Source organism: Hylobates moloch, unplaced genomic scaffold, assembly GCF_009828535.3.
Source record: "Hylobates moloch isolate HMO894 unplaced genomic scaffold, HMol_V3 SCAFFOLD_1, whole genome shotgun sequence".
NCBI lineage: Eukaryota > Metazoa > Chordata > Mammalia > Primates > Hylobatidae > Hylobates > Hylobates moloch.
Genome location: NW_026652276.1, coordinates 136421924 through 136443668, shown reverse-complemented (window position 1 = coordinate 136443668; position 21745 = coordinate 136421924). Strand labels below are relative to the sequence as shown.

The 21745-nt window shown below is 43.3% G+C and overlaps 1 protein-coding gene across 5 annotated transcripts in view; it reads left to right on the top strand.

The window, feature by feature from the left end:
• The window catches only part of AVL9 (AVL9 cell migration associated), an 88214-nt gene that overhangs the window by 14488 nt on the left and 51981 nt on the right, over positions 1–21745 (top strand). Inside the window, exon 1 of one of the 5 annotated variants that reach the window (XM_032758355.2) lies at positions 17068–17341. The exons of the other annotated variants lie outside the window; for them this stretch is intronic. Coding sequence (XP_032614246.1) covers positions 17279–17341 — 63 coding nt within the window. The 5' untranslated portion in view covers positions 17068–17278. Of the gene's footprint in view, positions 1–17067; positions 17342–21745 lie in introns of those variants that run through there. 5 annotated transcript variants of the gene reach the window in all.

The window sequence follows — 21745 nt, the reverse complement described above, 5'->3', positions numbered from 1 at the left end:
CTTTACATTTCCATGTAAATTATAATCAGCTTGCCAGGTTCTGCAAAAATATCTTTTGGAGTTTTGATTGAGATTGTATTGAATCTAAGGATCAGTTTGAGGAGAGCACTTCTTTTTATATTATCTGTTCATCAGATGCTCTCATCTGGGTAGGATCTGGACATGCTGTGCCTTCCAGACTCTGCTACCTTTCCCTTTCTGGCATGGAAGCAGCTAACTGAGAGGGAGGCTCAACCCTCAGCTTTGATGAGAGCACTGGAGGGCCCCCTCCCTCTTTTTGCAGGAGACTTTCCTTAAGGTCAGAAAGTTCGTGGCAAGATTCTGGAATTCTAGGATGAAGAAAAATGAAGTCTGGGAGGAACCAGACCCAAAAAAACACAATAAAAAACAAAACTCAGTCCCCTGTATCTATATAGCAGGGGCCTTGTACCCTGTGTGTGAGTTCTCAGGGGTCACCTCTTCTTGCATTGACTTGAACCTAGGGCACATCAACACAACTTACCCTACTTGAGAACAGATTAACGCTTTTTACTCCTCACTATCCTCTTTCTCTGTCACCAGTCCTATAGTTTGCTTTGTGGTTTCAGACCAAGTTCCATTGAGAAGCCAGTTCCAAAGGTAGAGGCTTGTGTATCCTGGCTGACTAGACAGGAGAGGAAAGGAACAGATTGTCTTGGCCGGGCTGGTGGCTCACACCTATAATCCCAGCACTTTGGGAGGCTGAGGTGGGCAGATCACTTGAGGTCAAGAGTTTGAGACCAGCCTGGCCAACATAGTGAAACCCCATCTGTACTAAAAATACAAAAAATTAGCCAGGTGTGGTGGCGGGCGCCTGCAATCCCAGCTACTCGGGAGGCTGAAGTGGGAGAATCACTTGAACCGAGAGGTGGAAGTTGCAGTGAACCAAGATCACACCACTGTGCTCCAGCCTGGGCAACAGAGTGAGACTGTCTCAAAAAGAAAAAAAGACTGTCTAGAAAAAGGTAATCTCTAGAATCTGAAGAGGGTTAACAAAATGAGGATTAAGGCAAAATACAGTTAGTAATAAGATAACAAGGAATCTGGTCATGGAAAAGGGGTCCTTGTAACTTACTGAGGCTGAACGTTGGTTTACCATCTTGCATTTTCTACGTCCATCAAATCAGGCTTCGGGGAATCCATAGTCCTGGCAATTCTGAACTGCCCCAGTAGGGGGGAAGCCATCTCTCCAGGGTGAGATTTGTGAGCCATCAGGTCTGGTCGTGAGAGTCCACAGTCCTGCCACTTCTGAACTGCCCCAGTAGGAGTGAGCCCATCTCTCCAGGGTGAGATTCATGAGCCATCAGGTCTTGTTGGGAGTCTCTCCAGGGTGAGATTTGTGAGCCATCAGGTCTGGTTGTGGGAGTCCACAGTCCTGGCAGCTCTGAACTGCCCCGGTAGGAGGGAAGCCATCTCTCTAGGATCAGATGCAGGGGGGTACTAGGGTGTTGGGATTAGAGTACAGGGGACTAGCAAGAGGGGCTATGAGGAGGGCGAGGGGGAAAGATAGGGGGACACTTAGAAAGGGGTGCCTGACAAGCAGGGCAGTGGCATATGGACGCTCTGGAATTAACAGGAAGAGCTGGGCAGGGAGTTCTGGGAGGTAGGGTGCTGGGAAGGGGCGATATTAGTCAGCTGGGGGAAACGGGTAGGCTGGAAAACTGAACAACTTGGACGGTCCTGGAGAAGAGGCTGAGGGCAGGAAGTTTGAGGAGTAAGGGGAGGAAGGAGGGCTGGAAGACGAGAGCCGGAAGGAACAGAAAGAAATGGAGGCCAGGGTTGAGGCCGAGATATTGGAGGTAGCTTTGGTCATTTTTCCAAATGAGTGCTGTAGTAAGTTGTCCAAACGAGTCAGAATGAATAACTGAGATGTGCTGAGACCAACTCCAGCATTTATCTCCTCAGGACATTCCATCACAGAATGCCTATTATGAAACGTACATTTATCTCCTTAGGACATTTCTTGATGGAATGCCCATTGTGAAACATACATGCTCCCTTTTGTTGTAGAGAGGAGGCCCCACCAATCAGGGAAATGGTCCCAGTTTCTCAGTTTAAGAGTGGTCATGGGAAGTAGCAAAGAAAATAAATGGGCCAGTAATTATTGGTCCTTGTTCTTGGTATACCATGTAGTTTTGCCCCTCCGTAGGCAAAGATTGATCAAGGGGCTAACAGAGGCAGGGGCTTGGAGCCTAGAAGAGCAGTTCTGAAGCAGGAATTGGGAAAATGGAAAGTCAGTTATCCTAGTCTCTTTTCCTTACTACATTGTTCAAAGCCCTTTCACATCATGTACCTCACTGTGTGAATGCACATGATTAGAGATGTTACGTTCATTTTATCGATGAGGACACTAAAGACCAGAAAACGAACTACCAGTAGGCACAAAACAGGTGGGACTAGAACTTGGCCAGAAAGAGGGCTGGTGGGAGGGAGCACAGAATGGCACAAAGTGCTTACCAGCATCTTTGCCTCCTCCTATATCTCTGGACAGGATCTTGTAGGAGGAGCTTAAGAGCAGAACTGTACTTTTCGTAGCTTACCTCTTAGTTCCTTTGTTCCCTTGGTTTGATGCCTTTCTGTTCACTGGAACCAGAAACATAAGGCCAAAGCTGGTACACTCTCTGCCCGTTGAAACTGTGCCCCAAAGAGCTGAAGAAAGCAGTAACAGAAATCTTCGAGCTTGCAGGATGGCAGATAAGAAACAACTTGCTAAAATAAAGCTCCCTTCCCTTCTAAGAGAATGAAATTGGCTAAAATTGGTTAAAACGAATATGGCCAATGAGTATTTGTAGAATGAATTCACTGATCACAACGCAAATTTCTACCACGTTTCATACTGATTCCCCCTGTTTCATACTAACTCCCCCTGAATTTGTGTATGGGATCCATGAGGAGGCATGGAGAGATAACTGTGCATGCCTGAGGGACTTTGCAGATGTTCCCTTTCCTTCTACCAACCACTTGCTAATCCCAGAATCAGCCCCCTAACCTTTTCTAATAAAAGTACTGCCTTAAAGCCAGCACAGGGAGACAGATTTGAGCTGGACTCCTGTCTCCTTGTTGAGTAACCTGCAATGAAAAGCTTTTCTTTTCTCAAAAACCTGGTGTCATAGTATTGGCTTTGTAAACCAAAAACAAAATTCAAAGGCACCCCTGCAACCATCCCAATGGATTCCCTCCTTGGCCAGGGCACCCTAAAATTTAACCAAAAAAGACTGGTTCAGGCCTTGAAGCCAGGTGGCGGTTGGACTTGCTTCATTATACCCTTCCAGCATTACTATCAACACAGACCTTAAGAAACATTTACAGTCTATTCTCTCTAAAGCCTGATACTTGGAGGCTTCATCTGCATGATAAAACCTCCACAACTCCTTGTCTTCACCCAGACATTCTTTTCTATAGGTAAAAACTCTTTCAACCAGTTGCCAATCAGAATATGTTTAAGTGTACCTATGACTTGGAAGCCTCCTTTGAGTTGTCCCAACCTTCCAGATCAAACCAATGTAAATCTTAATGTATTGATGGATGTATTGAAGGGGGCCTGCCCCTCTATACCTGTGGGTATTTCTCGCAAGGTGGAGACGAAAGATTGAGAAAAGAAGGAAGACACGGAGACAAAGTAGAGAGGACGAAAAGTGGGCCCAGGGGACCTGTGCTCAGCAAGTCAGGACCTGCACCGGCGCTGGTCTCTGAGTTCCCTCAGTATTTATTGATCACTATCTTTACTATCTTGGTGAGGGGAATGTGGCATAACTATAGGGTGACATTGGGGAGAGGGTCAGCAGAAAAACACGCGAGCAAAGGAATCTGTGTCATAAATAAGGAAAGGTGTTGTGCCTGGATGTGCACGTAGCCTAGTTTAACTTTACATAAACATCTCAGTGCAGTAAAAAGTAACAGAGCAGTATTGCCACCATGATGTCTCACCTCCAGCCATAAGGCAATTTTCTCCTATCTCAGAATAGAACGTATGCTCGGTTTTACACCAAGTCATTCCATTCCCAGAAACATGCAGGAAACAAATGCCTTCCTCTTATCTCAACTGCATAGAGGTCTTCCTCTTTCACTAATCCTCCTCAGCACTGACCCTTTACAGGTGTGGGGCTGAGGGGCTGTAAGGTCTTTCCCTTCCCACGAGGCCATATCTTAGGCTGTCTTAGTGGGGAGAAACCTGGACAATACCCAGGCTTTCTTGGGCAGGGGTCCCTGCGGCCTTCCACAGTGCATTATGTCTCTGGTTAATAGAGAATGGAGAATGGCGATGACTTTCACAAAGCATACTGCCTGCAAACACATTTTTAACAAAGCACATCCTGCACAGCCCTAACTAAATTCCTTAAACCTTGAGTCAATACTGTCAGGCCTCTGAGCTCAAGCCAAGCCATCGCATCCCCTGTGACTTGCACCTATGTGCCTAGATGGCCCGAAGTAACTGAAGAATCACAAAAGAAGTGAAAGTGCCCTGTCCCGCCTTAACTGATGACATTCTACCACAAAAGAAGTGTAATGACATTCTACCACAAAAGAAGTGTAAATGGCCGGTCCTTGCCTTAACTGATGACATTCCACCACAAAAGAAGTGAAAATGGCCGGTCCTTGCCTTAAGTGATGACATTACCTTGTGAAAGTCCTTTTCCTGGCTCATCCTGGCTCAAAAAGCTTCCCCACTGAGCACCTTGTGACCCCCACTCCTGTCCGCCAGCGAACAAACCCCCTTTGACTGTAATTTTCCTTTACCTACCCAAATCTTATAAAACGGCCCCACCCCTATCTCCCTTCGCTGACTCTCTTTTTTCGGACTCAGCCCGCCTGCACCCAGGTGATTAAAAGCTTTATTGCTCACACAAAGCCTGTTTGGTGCAGCACGTTTTTGTGAGCACAGGGTTGGGACAAGAGTTACAGATTAACAGCATCTCAAAGCAGAACAATTTTTCTTAGTGCAGATCAAAATGGAGTTTCTTATGTCTTCCTTTTTTCTACATAGACACAGTAACAATCTGATCTCTCTTTTCCCCACAATGTATTATGTCTCCCTAAAATGTATAAAAGCAAGCTGGAGCCCAACCACCTTGGGCCTGTGTCCTCAGGACCTTCTAAGACTATGTCACAGGTACGTCTTTAACCTTTGCAAAATAAACTTTCTAAATTGATTCAGACTTGTCTCAAATACTTTTTGGTTTACAAATTGGCGGCCAATGGAAGAGACTCTGAGTATAGGTGGCCTCAACCTTTGACAAATCTATTGATATTTAGTACCACCTTTTAGCTGTCTGTATGGTTGAAACTGATAGGACAATTGGCTGAGGCCTGGGAGCCCTCCTCCCTCCGGAGAATCCGATCTCCCCAAATTTGGTTGAGATCCAAAGTGTATTTTGCTGTCAACTCCTTTTCTAGAGTTTTACTTGCTTCCAACAAGGAAAGCAAGTTTTCCTGCTTCCATGACAATAGAAGGCAGGTAACTCCTTTCTGGAGTTAGAGCTCACTTCCAACAGAGAAGGCGAGTTCGAGTTTTCCTGCTTCTAGAATGGTAGAGAGCAGTCTTCAGCCTGAGACCCATTCCTAGGTAAGTGGCTGAATTAGGGTTTCATCTTGGTTAAAGTTATGATCCAGCTGGTCGTAGTTTCTCCTTACTGTTAGAGCGCTCAGTAATCATATTGTTGGGGTTTTGTTGTTGTTCAACAAATAATACATGGATAAAAAGAAAAATTAAGCCAGGGCAACAAAATGTACCTCTAAGACCTGTGGTTACCAAGAAGATAGTTGATGCAGGGGAAGGATTAAACCAAGTAGCTATTAAAAGCAAAGAGTATGATGTAAAACAGTTCCATTTTATAGATTGGTATCATTAGCTTCTTGAGAAATCTCTAATGGATTGTAAAAATAATGACTGTAAGGACAAAATTTTTTATTTTAAATGCTACTGAATGAAAGAGCTTGTTTGTGTTGATGCATGACCCACAGCTCACTATTGAACAATCCCTGATGAGTATATGTGATCCAAATGCATAGGAGGTTATTCCTGAGAGAACAGCCAGCCTAGTAGACTAGATAAATGCCACTGTAAGGTCTGTTGTAAGGTCTGTTTGCCCTGAAAAGGAGACTTCCTAACTCTTCCTATAAAACACCAACTGAAGCACCCCAGATGAAGCAGTTGATATGCTTCTTATGTAAGCCATGTAGGACTAGCTTTATGATGACTGGGATATTCTCCCACTGAATATGCCTATAACCCAGGTCATGGTAAATTTTGGGCTGAGAGGGGTACCTTTTACATGGGTACCCCTCCCACAGAATCATATGACTGTTTGAGAAGCTTTATCAAATTTGCTGTCCCTCATGGGTTTACAGATGGTTAATAAAACATTGGGGTAATCGGTCTGTGTCCCCACCCAAATCTCAACTTGAGTTGTGTCTCCCAGAATTCACATGTGTTGTGGCAGGGACCCAGGAGGAGGTAACTGAATCATGGGGTCCAGTCTTTCCCATGCTATTCTCGTGATAGTGAATAAGTCTCACGAGTTCTGATGGGTTTATCAGGGGTTTCCACTTTTGCTCCTTCTTCATTTTCTCTTGCCGCCAACATGTAATAATTGCCTTTAGCCTACCATCATGATTCTGAGGCCTCCCCAGCCATGTGGAACTTTAGTCCAATTAAAACTTTTTTCTTCCCAGTCTCGGGTATGTCTTTATCAGCAGCACGAAAACAGACTAATACAGTAAACTAGTACTGGTAGAGTGGGGCACTGCTGAAAATATACTTGAAAATGTGGAAGCGACTTTGGAACTGGGTAACAGGCAGAGGTTGGAACAGTTTGGAGGACTCAGAAGAAGACAGGAAAATGTGGGAAAGTTTGGAACTTCCTAGAGACTTGTTGAATGGCTTTACCCAAAATACTGATAATGATATGGACAGTAAGGTCCAGGCTGAGGTGGTCTCAGATTGAGATGAGGAACTTGTTGGGAACTGGAATAAAGGTGACTTTTGTTATGTTTTAGAAGAGACTGGTGGCATTTTGCCCCTGCCCTAGAGATTTGTGGAACTTCGAACTTAAGAAAGATGATTTAGGTATCTGGCGGAAGAAATTTCTAAGCAGCAAAGCATTCAAGAGGTGATTTGGATACTGTTAAAGGCATTTAGTTTTATAAGGGAAGCAGAGCGTAAAAGTTTGGAAAATTTGCAGCATTACTATGCAATAGAAAAGAAAAACCCATTTTCTGGGGAGAAATTCAAGCCAGCTGCAGAAATTTGTGTAAGTAGCAAGGAGCCTAATGTTAGTCCCCAAGACCATGGGGAAGATGTCTCCAGGCCATGTCAGAGACCTTCACAGCCCCTCCCATCACAGGCCCAGAAGGAAAAAGTGGTTTTGTGGGCCTGGTCCAGGGTCCCCGTGCTGTGTGCAGCCTAGGGATGTGGCGCCCTGTGTCCCAGCTGCTGCTCCAGCTGTGGCTGAAAGGGGCCAATGTACAGCTCAGGTTGTGGCCTCAGAGGGTGGAAGCCACAAGCTTTGGCAGCTTCCACATGGTGTTGAGCCTGCAGGTGCACAGAAGTCAAAGAATTGAGGTTTGGGAACCTCTGCCTAGATTTCAGAAGATGTATGGAAATGTCTGGATGCCCAGGCAAAAGTTTGCTACGGGGTGGGGCCCTCATAGAGAACCTCTGCTAGGGCAGTGTGGAAGGGAAATGTGGGGTTGGAGCCCCAGAGTCCCTGCTGGGGCACTGCCTAGTAGAGCTGTGAGAAGAGGGCCATTGTCTTCTAGACCCCAGAATGGTAGATCCACTGACAGCTTGCACCATGTGCCTGGAAAAGCTGCAGACACTCAACGCCAGCCTGGGAAAGCAGCCAGGAGGGATGCTGTACCCTGCCAAGCCACAGGGGCAGAGCTACCCAAGACCATGGGAACTCACCTCTTGCATCAATGTGACCTGGATTTGAGACCTGGAGTCAAAGGAGATCGTTTTGGAGCTTTAACATTTGACTGCCCCACTGAATTCTGGACTTGCGTGGGACCCGTAACCCCATTGTTTTGGCCAATTTCTCCCATTTGGAATGGCGGTATTTACCGACTACCTGTACCCCCATTGTATCTAGGAAGTAACTAGCTTGCTTTTGATTTTACAGGCCCATAGGCGGAAGAGACTTGCCTTGTCTCAGATGAGACTTTGGACTGTGGACTTTTAGGTTAATGCTGAAATGAGTTAAGACTTTGGGGGACTGTTGGGAAGGCATGATTGGTTTTGAAATGGGAGGACATGAAATTTGGAGGGTGCAGGGGTATGATATGGTTTGGCTGTGTCCTCACCCAAATCTCAACTCGAATTATATCTCCCAGAATTCACGTGTTGTGGGAGGGACCCAGGGGGAGGTAATTGAATCATGGCAGCCAGTCTTTTCCGTGCTATTCTCGTGATAGAGAATAAGTCTCACAAGCTCTGATGGGTTTATCAGGGGTTTCTGCTTTTGCTGCTTCCTCATTTTCTCTTGCCACCGCCTTGTAATAAGTGCCTTTTGCCTCCTGCCATAATTCTGAGGCCTCCCCAGCCATGTGGAACTGTAAGTCCAATTAAACCTTTTTTTCTTCCCAGCCTCAGGTATGAATCAGCAGCATGAAAATGGACTTGAATACAGAACCCGTATCAAATTTGCTGTCCCTCATGGGTCTACAGATGGTTAATAAAACATTGGGGTAATTAACCAAAAAAAAAAAAAAGGAAAGCAAAAAGGGAGCCAAAGGACTAGACCCAGAAGGATGATAGAAATTTTGGGATGGTTATTCACCATTTGCCCCAGATTGGAAGATTAAGGGGAAAAAAAAATCAGAAGGCAAAGGTTATCATGAGAAAGCTGACATTGCCTGGGGCAATGCTGAGGCCAATTAAGATGAAAATTGATAAAAATTAACAAAAGAGCCTTAGTCCCTTCGCTCAACTCCCTGCTGGGAACCCAAGCTTTTTTTTTTTTTTTTTTTTTTTTTAACCAGGTAAAGTAAAATGGTCTGGGGGTAGAAAAGTTCCTGGGACCAAAACATTAAAAACATACATGTTAATAGAATTATAAATTTCTTTTTTCTTTTTTTTTTGAGATGGAATCTCACTCCATCTCCCAGGCTGGAATGCAGTGGTGCAGTCTTGGCTCACTGCAGCCTCCGCCTTCTGGGTTCAAGCTATTCTCTTGCCTCAGCCTCCGGAGTAGCTGGGACTACAGGGGCGTGCCACCACACCTGGCTAATTATTATTATTATTATTATTATTATTTTTGTATCTTTTCTTTTCTTTTCTTTTTTTTGAGACGGAGTCTCGCTCTGTCACCCAGGCTGGAGTGCAGTGGCACGATCTCGGCTCACTGCAAGCTCCGCTTCCCGGATTCACGCCATTTTCCTGCTTCAGCCTCTTGAGTAGCTGGAATTACAGGCGCCCACCACCAGGCCCGGCTAATTTTTTGTATTTTTAGTAGAGCTAGGGTTTCACTGTGTTAGCCAGGATGGTCTCAATCTCCTGACCTCGTGATCCGCCCGCCTCAGCCTCCCAAAGTGCTGGGATTACAGGCGTGAGCCCCTGCACCCGGCCGAGATGGGGTTTCAGCATGTTGGCCAGGCTGCTCTCAAACTCCTAACCTCAAGTGATCGCCCATCTCGGCCTCCCAAAGTGCTGGGATTACAGCAGTGAGCCACCACACCTGTCAAATTATGAAATTTGAGATGTTTAAACAGACTTTATATAAGGTAGTTGTGACTCCTTTACCTGTCTTATGAAAATGGGTATTATATCGCTGGGTGCGGTGGCTCATGCCTGTAGTCCTGGCACTTTGGGAGGCCAAGGCAGATGGATCACCTGAGGTCAGGAGTTGAACACCAGCCTGGCCAACATGGCAAAACCCCGTCTCTACTAAAATACAAAAATTAGCTGAGCATGATGGCAGGTGCCTGTAATCCCAGCTACTCGGGAGGGTTGAGATGGGAGAATTGCTTGAACTCAGGAGACAGTGGTTGCAGTGAGCCGAGATCATGCCACTGCACTCCAGCCTGGGCGGCTGAGCGAGACTCTATCTTGTCGCGGGGAGAAACACACACACACACACAGAGAGAGAGAGAGAGAAAAGAAAATGGGTATTATATCTAACTGAGGGATGTTTCCCCTATCTAGTGCTATAAAACTGAAGGCATGTAAATCTGCTCTTTGAGAAATGTTAAGTGGACACACTAAATGGGAACTAGTAAGACTGCCTTAGCCCACAAAATATGGGGTAGAAGCTGGATTGCTAGTTGGGACAAATCCTCCACTTCATAGCCTTTTGTGGAGCATTTATTGGGGCTTATGGCAAAAGACTGTGAGTACTTCCCAGTAATAACTACTGGACTAGAGAATTTCCACTTGAGGGGCATGTACTGTCTTGCTATGGAATGTTAACTGAAGCCACCCCTATGCTAATGGAAATAATGGTGCCCAAGAGTTCCATGGTAAAATAAAAGTGGTTTACATAGATCTTGCTACCTGGATGTTCAAGGAGGACAATACTCATGAGCAGGGAGCTTCTTTTTACCCTAGGACTGTTTCTAACTGTATGAGGGGCTGCTAGATTCTACAGTGCCTGGTGGTTCTCATGAGCTGTTTGGCTTGTGAATGGCAATTCAAAGGTAAACAAATACCTTGTTTGGAAGGCTGCTGCTCTGGCTAAAGAAGGGTCAAAAAAAATTTATTTTTCCTTTATTTCTAGTTTAGAACATTTGGGTGAAGTATATTTTTGTAAGCAAAATTACATTTCTGAGTTCTCCAAAATTCAGATTGTGATTTTATGACAGTATAGTTGTTTGCATAAGTTTAGTAAGAGTCTTTTAGAACAAAACAGTTGGAGACACTGGTTATTTTACCAAGACTTTCACTAGAATAGCATATTTTTAGGTAAAGTTCCAACAAAGCCAACTTAAGAAGAGCCTATATAGTCAATGAATTCTTGCTACACTTTATGTAAATCATCAGACAAACTATAATAAGCTTAGAACTTATTTTGCACACAAATTGGTCTTACTATAATTTCTCTTTAATAGAAAAGGAGGGCTAGAGAGAAATTGTTTCAAAGGAAAAATGTAACGCTTTATACTAGATTTCACCCCTAACTTTTGTTTTTTTGAGTGCAGATTGAATCATGAATTATATTTTGGCTACAATAATCTCTAGAGAGTACCAGATTATAAGATTATAATTTTTCATATCTTTAGTTGGTGCCCTAATGGAATAGGTTTATTTTTCTGTTCTGACACACAAATAATCTTTTTATTGTCAAAATATTAATGTTATTTATTTCTCCTTGTTTTACTTTCAAGGAAACCAAACCAGTCTCCCTCCTTTGGCATCCCACTGGGCCTGATTTGTTTTTTACTGCAAATGCCCTGCTACTAAAACTGTTTTTTGGGGGGGGAAAAAAAAACTGGTTTTTGTCACAAAACCCAGATAATTTAGGCATGCGGATACATTGTAGGGTGAGTAGGGCAGGGTTTATTGAGTGAAAAGGGAAAAAACGGGGAAAAGGGAAACAGGAACCCTCAGCAAATTGAGAGAGTACTGCTAGCAGGTTTCCTAACTCACAGATTGAAACCTAGGTTACCACACAGGAACAGGAGAGGCCAGGCTTCTCCCCTCTGCAAACGGCATGAACTTCCTGAGGCTCCATCCTGTCCTCCTGGTGCGTAGGCCAGTCAGAGATTCTCCAGGGACCCCTTTTTACTTAGTCTCATTCACCCTTCTAAAGAAATACATCTAACTGCCATTAGAAGGATAAGAATAAGGACTAAGACCAATCTTAACTGCTTCCTGCTGACAGGAGGTGCTGTTTTGGGAAAATGGCAGTCAGATCTCCTTCAGAGACCAATCTAAGGGTCCCTAGCAAAAGGGGCCGTCATCCAAGGCTCCAGTTCATAACCACTTGGAGTGTGATGGTCTGAAGGCAAGAAGAGACAAACCGGGTTATTAGAAAACATATATCAAAACGAAATAAGTGGCGAAGGGTAAGGACCTCTCAAAAATCCTGAGGCCTTTTATAAACCAGTTTGCACAGGGAGAGGGGCCCAAAGCCTGACTGGCTAAAAAAAAACTTACCCTTTTGTCAGCATGTCCGGCTTCTGGGTTCCCTTCCCCTAAGCCCAATGCTAAGCTAACAAGTTTAAGGTTTGGGAAATTAACCCTTCCCAGTTTGGAGGGTGCATCCTGGGGAGGCATCCTGTTTCTGTCTGTGAAGAGGATAGAGGAGGAAAAAGAAAAAAGAAGACATTTTTTCAAAGGAGTCCCAGTGGTTTCATACACATTGTAGGGTGAGTAGGACAGGGTTTGTTGGGTGAAAGGAAAAAAAAGGGAAACAGGAACCCTCAGCAAAGCAAAAGAGAGTCCCGATAGCAGTTTTCCCACCTCACAGATTGAATTCCAGGTTACCACACAGGAACAAGAGAGGCCAGGCTCCTCCCCACTGCAAATGGCACAAATTTCCTGAGGTTCCATCCCATCCTCCCAGTGTGCAGGCCAGTTGGATATTCCTGGGGGACCCCTTTTTACTTGGCTGTCTCAAAACTGCAAACACCCTCCCTCTAGGCCCAAGGACTATCACAGGAGAAGTGGACATGTGGGATTGTAAGGCTGGTTTTGAGGGATAGAATTAGGTCAAGGTCAGACCTTCCAAATCAAGGATGGGTACAAAGATGCCTAAACAGCTGATAAAACAAGGGATTTTACCTCCTGAGCTATTGTGTGGCACCTTTCCATCCACTTCAGCCATAAATAATTTCCTGCTTCCTGTAGAATTAAAACAGTTACTGAAGCTACCCCTATGCTAATGAAAATAATGGTGCCTGAAAGAGTTCAATTACTGATAGGATAAAGATAACTTGTGACAAAGCCTGCTGGGTTAATACCCTCAGTTATGAGAAGTGCAGATAGTTCTATATGTCTTTTAAAAACTTTTCAAGACAGTGCTTATGTTTTGTATAGCCAATTGCTGTGAGTCTGTAAAACCGAGACTACAGTAGCTCAATGCATACAAGTTAAAAATAAGTCAGTTTTGTAACTTCGCCTTTGGTTTTTTTGATTGTTGGCTTTCTACTTAAAAAAAATAATGTTAAGGGGTAATGAATGCCTGGCCATGTCCACCCAGTCTGACCTAGAACAGTTAGTTGGCTGTAAGTCTTTTTGACTCTAACACCCTTGACCATAGAGAGTCCCACCGAGGGACAGGATGGGCCCAGGGCAGGCAGCTATGCCACACCAGCAACACTGTGGGACAGAATTAAAATTTGGTGGCCATTGATGTTGCCTCTGGCAAACTTGGCCAGAAGTGGGAGAATGTAAACCAAAAATAAAATTCTACGTGTGTTCCACCCACCCACCTACCCACCTCCCACAATCATCTGAATAGACTCCCTCCTTGGCCAGGGTACTGTAAAATTTAACCTGAGAGACTGGTTCAGGCCATGATGAGAAATGGGGGAGTTGGGGTAGGACATGCCTCATTATACCCCTCCAGCATTAACATCAACACAGACCTTAAATCTGATAAACATTTACATTCTATTCTCTCTAAAGCCTGATACTTGGAGGCTTCATCTGCATGATAAAACCTAGGTCTCCACAACCGCTTGTCTTCACCCAGACATTCCTTTCTATGCATAACTGAACCATTTCCAATCAGAAACTGTTTAAATCTACCTATGACCTGGAAACACCACCCACCCTGACACCTACCCCTACCCCACCCACGCCTTCGAGTTGTCTAGCTTTTCTAGGCTAAGCCAATGTAAACCTTAACATGTATTGATTGATGTATTATGTCTCCCTAAAATGTATAAAAGCAATCTGGAGCCCAACCACCTTGGGCGTGTGTCCTCAGGACCTCCTGAGGTTGTCATGGGTGCATCCTTAACCTTGCAAAATAAACTTACTAAATTGAGACTTGTCTCTTGTCTCAGATACTTTTTGGTTTACAGCTTCTAACTCACTGAGGAGAGCCCCTTTTGCTCAGTAACAATTCTGGCAACCCAGGTGGGATGAAACCTGTCTGAAGTACTGTAGCCCCTTGATGGGGTACAGGCCCCCTTCACCAACCCTGAGTGGTCACCTAGACCATTTTGTCTAGAGGCTCAGCATAGGGCTCCTGCTTGTCCGCTGAGGCTCCCTTGGTACTACTCTTTTTTTCAGAAAAGAAACTGCTTCTGGATTAGATATCTTTCTGATAAGTCAAAGATATTAATAATAATAGCTGCCGTTTATTAAATGTTTATCATAAGCTAAAGCGGTGGCTCACGCCTGTAATCCCAGCACTTTGGGAGGCCGAGGCGGGCGGATCATGAGGTCAGGAGATCGAGACCATCCTGGCTAACATGGTGAAACTCCATTTCTAGTGAAAATACAAAAAATTAGCCGGGCGTGGTGGCGGGCGCCTGTAGTCCCAGCTACTCGGGAGGCTGAGGCAGGAGAATGGCGTGAACCCAGGGTGCGGAGCTTGCAGTGAGCCCAGATGGCGCCACTGCACTCCAGCCTGGGCAACAGAGTGAGACTCCATCTCAAAAAACAACAAAAATTTTGTCATATACTAAGCATTGTGTTGTGTGCCTGATATCATTTATTCTTTACCACAAACTATTAAAAACAGTATTTTATTAGATTTACTTTAAAGATCTAATTGACTTTCATTAGCAATCCATGAATGGGATGCCTCTCATTTAAGATTTAGGAAAGGCACTCTGATGAGCTGAGCAGAAGAGGCTGGCTTTGTAGGCAGGAAATGGTTGAAGAAAGCAGAAACAACAAAGGGCAGATTGGTCATTTAAAAGTTACCTATAGGGTTAAAACAGAGGGGACTCCCCTATCATGCCTGCTCAGGTAAACTGGGCCCCTTCTGATTGGTTGCTGTAAATCTCCTGGTTTTAGGGGGAAACTGGTTTCAAAGTACAGTTTGTGAAGTACATGGCACCTAGAATAAGTGACTCCATTCTGGTTTGGTCTGGTTTGTTAGTCCTAATACACCCTATAGCTCAGTCCAAACCAGTTATTTCCCTTAAATTTCATTTAGAAAAAGCAAGGATTTATTAGCCTTCTTTATAGATAAGGAAATTGAAGTTAAAGTTAAGCGATGACAAGTGACTTGTTCTAGGTTACATAGCTAAGTAGCAAGCTAGGACTGGAACTCAATGCTTATTCAGTTTCAAAGGCCCATGCATTTGAACACTTCATCTTCATATATTTTTAAGCATTTTCTTAAATTGAGGTGTAACTTATAAACAAGTGCATGAAACGTAATGCAGTTCAATTAATTTTTACATATGTGTATGTAACAAATATCCAGATCAAAACAGAACAATTCCAGTGCTTTAGAAGATGTCTTTATGCACCCCTTCCTATCCAGTTCCCACTCAAGAGTAACGATGTTTTGACCCATGCTGTCTCTTTTGTCTTTTTTCCCTTAGTATTATGTCTGAGATTGGTCCATGTTGTTTGCATTGGTAATTGCTGTATAGTATTTCATTATATACATAGACCTTGAGGGATTTATCCATTATCCTATTAATGGACATATGGGTTCCCTGCTTTTGGTTATGACAAATAAGACAACAAACATTCTATTTTAAAAGATTTTTTTTAATTCTTGGATTTAAGTTTATAAAAGTTGGGATTTTTTCCCACATAGTTATACACATTTGTGCTACATGCCCAAGGTATGTGTTTTAACTTGAAACTTAGGGTAGTATAGGAGTTCCAGATTTCTTCGATATAAAAGATCAAGTCAAAGTCAAATACATTTAAGATCCTTCATAACTATGTTTTAAGTGAGAGTTCACTCATAACTAGTAAATGTATTTGGTGCTGTCTAGCTTTACATAAAGTAGCTCTTCAAAACAAATCTGGTATTACTGGAAATTATTTGTCAGAAACACAAATCATATTGTATTAATGCCATATCTGAGGGCATTTCTGATTTTGTAAGCTGTGTATCTGCAAATACGTTTCAATGAATGCCAGATCCTTATAACAAAGCTATTTATTCTCATATCAGGTAGAGATTAATACTTAGTAGAGTTCTCAATTTTGCTATTCATATGTAAAGATTTTTCCTTTTTAGAAGAAATATTTCTTTTAAACAAACATGATTCTATCAACCTAAAATAATCAAAAGTCAGAATGTTGTTTAAAAGAGAATTTATTTGGCCAGGCACGGTGGCTCACACCTATAATGCCAGCACTTTGGGAGGCCAAGGCAGGCAGATCACTTGAGGTCAGGAGTTCAAGACCAGCCTCACTAACATGGTAAAACCCCATCTCTGCTATTAATAAAAATACATAAAAATTAGCTGGGCATGGTGGCATGTGCCTGTGGTCCTGTCCTGGCTACTCAGGAGGCTGAGCCATGAAAATTGCTTGAACCCAGGAGGCGGAGGTTGCAATGAGCCAAGATCATGCCACTGCACTCCAGCCTGGGTGACAGAGCCGGACTCCGTCTATTAAAAAAAAGAGAGAGTTCATTTAAGAACAGAAGTTGAGGCTGCAGTCCAGGACACATTTCCAGTTTGCCTTGGGGAGTACTCCAGAGAACAAGAGAAGCTCAAGTTTTAAAGAAAGACAAATGAGGGGCAGGGACAATTACAAAAGTTCTTCTTCAGGAATTCTCATTGGCTTACAGAAATGGCATTAGTTAGTGATTGCCTATACATTGTTGAACTATAGGGTATAAAGCATTTTTTGGCTACTTGGTCTCAGTCTAGAGCTTGCATAGCAAGTGGCTTTAAGCAGTAATTATTTAGCTCAAGGGGGAATGACTTCTGGGCCTGCTAATTTAAAGGGGCTTGCATTCCTCAGATAAGTTTTCTTTTTCTTTTTCTATTTTATCAAATCTTACTTCAGTTTGCTGTGTATATGCAGTTACATATTAATGACCTTTATATGAATATACATGTTAATGAACATGTATATGTTAATGAACATGAATATACATGTTCACATACATGTTCATTAACATGTATATTCATATAACATTCCAATGACTTTAAAGTGGAAAAACAGAATGATAATGTCTTAATGTTAGTGCCCCAAGTACCATTAGTGTGAAAATCAGCTTCCTTAATATTGAAGCAGGATGTTTCCCTGACTCCTTTGCGGGACTTACAACAGGGGTACCTCCTTTACTCAGGCCACCATTCTCAACTCCTCGCAAGAGGGAGCACACGAGCGAATGAGGTGGGAACTGGCGTGCACGAGCACTGGAGCTGACTGGCTGCTTCAAAGCTGATGGGATCAAACTCCACTCACTCAGACTCACCACATTCCACCCCTCGTGGAGGGAATGCACAGGTGAGTGGGTACAGGAGCCAAAGCGAGCGCTTTTGGGCACTGGCAGGAGCAAACTCTGTGCAAGCCCTGCAGCAGCGTCTAGGTGGGGGTGCTTGTGACCCCCAAAGCCCCAGAGGTTGTGTTACAGTGTTCATTTCACTCTTCCATCTGCAAACAGCTTAAGTGTTAACAGATCAGTGGTCTCTCTGCCTTTTCGCATGAGGCAGCTGTCCTCCACCAGGGCAGTGTGACCGCCTTTTGTATCCACACTCGTGGCTCCCAAGCTCTTTTCTGGCATCCAGGAAAAATGAGGTCACTTGAACGAATTGAAGGATGGTAAATGCAGGGGATTTTATTGCCAATGAAAGTGGCTCTCAGTGGAAAGGGGAGCTGAAAAAGAGATGGGGCAGGTAGGTAAGCTTCCCCTGAAGTCCAGTCATCTCCGACCAGATTCTTTTCCAAAGTTAACGCCATCAAGCTGTCCTTATGAACATGTCAGGCCACTTCTCTCCAGTGTCCAGCCGTAGTCCCTGACATCCAGCTGCGTCTCTCTGCTAGCTGAGTCTGGGTTTTTATAGGCACAGGATGGGGGCTGGGCAGGCCATGGATAGTTTAATGAAAGGCAATATTCGAGTGGAAAAACAAGTTCTCACTTTGGGCCACGGGTTTCAGGCTTTTCCACTTCAAGGTGGGGTTTTATTGCGGACCCACCCTTTTCTGCCTAGAATATCTCTACCTCCATCCCTATCAATATATGTTGACACAAGCAAAATGTCATATTATTTTATATAATAGAGTCTTGATATTCTGTTTCACTATGGTGGGATTCTCATAAGAATTTCTACATTAAAATTAAAATACACATTATCTATTTTCATGCTCATAATCCAAGTACTCCAACTTAAGGAATGTGAAATAATAGCTCTTTAATTCTAGGGAAAAAATAGAAGATAACAGCCTTTATTCACTTGAATGTATAAAAGTACATGCTTTAAACTAATATACTTATTTCCATTTAATTTAAAAACAAACTTCTTGATGGGCTCAGTGACACATGCTTGTAATCCCAGCCCTTTGGCAGGCCAGGGTGGGAAGATTGCTTGAGCCTAGGTGTTTGAGAGCAGTCTGGGCAACAAAAAATAAAATAATTAACTGGGTGCAGTGGTGCATGCCTGTTGTCCCAGCTACTCAGGCTGGAGTGGGAGGACCACTTGAGCACAGGAGGCCGAGGCTGCAGTGAGCCCTGATCACACCAGTGCACAGCAGCTTGAGTGACAGAGCAAGAGCCTGTCTCTTAAAAACTGAACAAGGCCGGGTACGGTGGCTCATGCCTGTAATCCCAGCACTGTGGGAGGCTGAGGCAGGCGGATTACTTGAGGTCAGGAGTTCAAGACCAGCCTGGCCAACATGCTGAAACCCCGTCTCTATTAAAAATACAAAAATTGGCTGGCTGTGGTGTCAGGTGCCTGTAATCCAAGCTACTCGGGAGGCTGAGGCAGGAGAATCGCCTAAACCCAGGAGGTGGAAGTTTCTGTGAGCCAAGAGCATGCCACTGCACTCCAGACTGGGCGACAGAGCCAGACTTTGTCTCAAAAAAAAATAAAAAATAAAAAATCTTACTTTTAATTGGTAAGTCTCAAAAGTACCGTTTTACCTCTGCAGTATATACTTTATATTTCTGAACATCTAGTGCCGTCATGAAAATGTTGTCATATTGAGATATAGGAGTGTAAAGCGAAGCTGTTTCAAATCCACACTTGACAAATACAGTGATTTGTTGCCAGCTTTGTAGTCGAGTGAGGAATAAATGCCAATTGCTTTGTAGTATTGACTTTTCAAGAGATATGAGAAAGAAACCATAACTGAGAAGAAAACATGTCTGATGCCCAGGGCTTTTTCGTTTTCTTTTGTTTTAAGGGGAAAACATGACAGAGCTTTGACTTTGCTGCCTAAAATGTTATGACTATTAAGAAAATAAATACTTTGTGCTTCTGAGTGAAAAGAAAAAAATCTCTGAGATACCGAGAAAGGAAGCAAAGAGGCAGAGCAGTTGTGAAGCACTCTCCTTCCTTCTGTAAGCCGTTGATATACGTAGGGTCCATGGATATGGTTAATGTGTGTGCTAATAGTGTGGCAGTGTGGCTTCTATTTGCCGTATGGTTCTCTGGCAGTGGAACATAGTGCATTGTTAAAAAGTGAACAGAGGGTATTCCTGAAGTACTCAGAGTTCACACTAGGGTACTATGTTATTGTTTTGTTTTTGTAGTTTTTCTTGCTTTCTCAGTCTTTTTTTCTGAGGACAAAGTAAATGGAATCTGACTAGAGGACACCAATTTGGTTTATAAACTATGACAAAGGATGGTAATTTTTATTACTGGAGGACAAACATGTCACCCTTTCTTGCATAGTTCATTTAGCATTTAGAAAAATTGCTTTTTTATTCCTTGTGATCAGAGTCAGCTTTTACTTTTTAGAAATCAGCCATTGTCTTATTTTTCCCTCCTCTTCTCCCTTGGTAATCTTGTAAATCTAAAAATTAGAAGCAAAATAGATTTGGCCACATGAATACTGGTTACATACAGAGACATATTTGAGATTTGCATGATTTAGTAGCAGCCTTTCTGGGGATATTTGATACATTTGTTATGCATTGTATGTATTAATACCCTACCAGACACCTTTTTTTTGGTTTTTTTTTAAGAGAAAAGCAAACAGAAGTTTATTAACATGATTACCTTGTGAATACATGGGAGATAACTCAGAAATGAGAAAAATCTCAAGAGTAGATCTCAAAGAGGTGGCTTTAACTTCAGACTTACACACTTCATTCCCCAACACAAAGAATGAAGAGTGTAGGCCAGACAACCCTCATTCTCTATTAAGACTACCTGGTGAAGAAGTGCAGGGTAAACAAAGGTGAGATTTGTTATGCAGACTGAATTTGTGCTTTTTGTGTTGATAACGAGTTTCCAGTGATTTAGGCCTTTAATCCCAGTACTTAGGGAGGCCGAGGCAGGTGGATCACTTGAGGTCAGGAGTTCGAGACCAGCCTGGCCAACATGGTGAAAACCTCATCTCTGCTGAAAAAAATAAAAATTAGCCAGGCGTAGTGGCAGACACTTGTAATCCCAGCTACTCGGGAGGCTGAGGCAGGAGAATCGCTTGAAACTGGAAGGTGGAGGTTGCAGTGAGCCGAGATCACATCAGGGCACTCCAGCCTGGGAAACAGAGCCAGATCCTGTCTCAAAATAAACAAATAAATGTTTCCAGTGATTTAGTCATCCTTCTCTTCCTGGTACAGAAAAGAAGACACTCTTACAAATGTAGATATTCTTTATAAAATAAATTTCTCTTACAAAAATATAACTTTTACTGTTTTCAGAGCTTCTCCTGTGTCTGTTTCCCAAAATAATCAGTTTAAAGTAATCCTGTGCCAAAGAGGCATATTTGGAATGGCATATACTGGTGCCCTACAGACATATTTTGGGGTGTCATGTCCTGAACTCTACAGTTGGCTCCCTCCCCCTTATGGAAATGTAAATAAAATCTATAGGAGACCATTGGTTTCCACTGAGCTCCTGCACCAGCTCCAACAGACCAAACCAAGTTAGAGGTCCCTCCTGCTAAAGTTCGATGTCACCAATCTAAGTTATCTGACCTGAGAAATCAGGAGAGAGAGAAATAAAAGTCAAATTCCCAAACAGGCCAGTTTCAGCTGGCATGGTAAGGGAGTCTCCTCTGCTTTAACCCTCACAAGGAAAGTAACTTTGAAACTACTAATTTACTTTTTGTTCCTCATTTCTGCTTTCTTCAGCCTTTTACCCATCCAAAAATACTCACTACCCACATTGCGGAAATGAGCTCTCTCAACTTCTTGTTCTGAGGGTTGCATGACTGGTGAATTGTTCTTTGCTCAAATAAACTGTTAAATTTATCTTGGCAGACTCTATTTTGATCCCCAAATTTGATTTAGATTTGGGGCCATTAAATTTCACTATTTAATAATAACCCTACTGGATGAGAATAAGTGTTTCTCAATTTCTGGTGATATGGTTTGGCTGTGTCCCCACCCAGAATCTCATCTTGAATTATATTCCCCATAATCCCCACGTGTCAGTGACAGGAGCAGGTAGAGGTAAGTGGATCATGGGGGCAGTTTCCTCCATGCTTTCCTCTTGATAGTGAATGAATCTCACGAGATCTGATGGTTTTATAAATATCTGGCATTTCCCCTGCTTGCACTCACTCCATTCCGCTGCCCTGTGAAGAAGGTGCCTGCTTCTCCTTTGCCTTCCGCCATGATTATAAGTTTCCTGAGGTTTCCTCCCTAGCAATACAGAACTGTGAGTTAATTAAACCTCTTTCCATTATGAATTACCCAGTCTCAGGTGTTTTTTCATAGCAGTGTGAGGACTGATATATCTG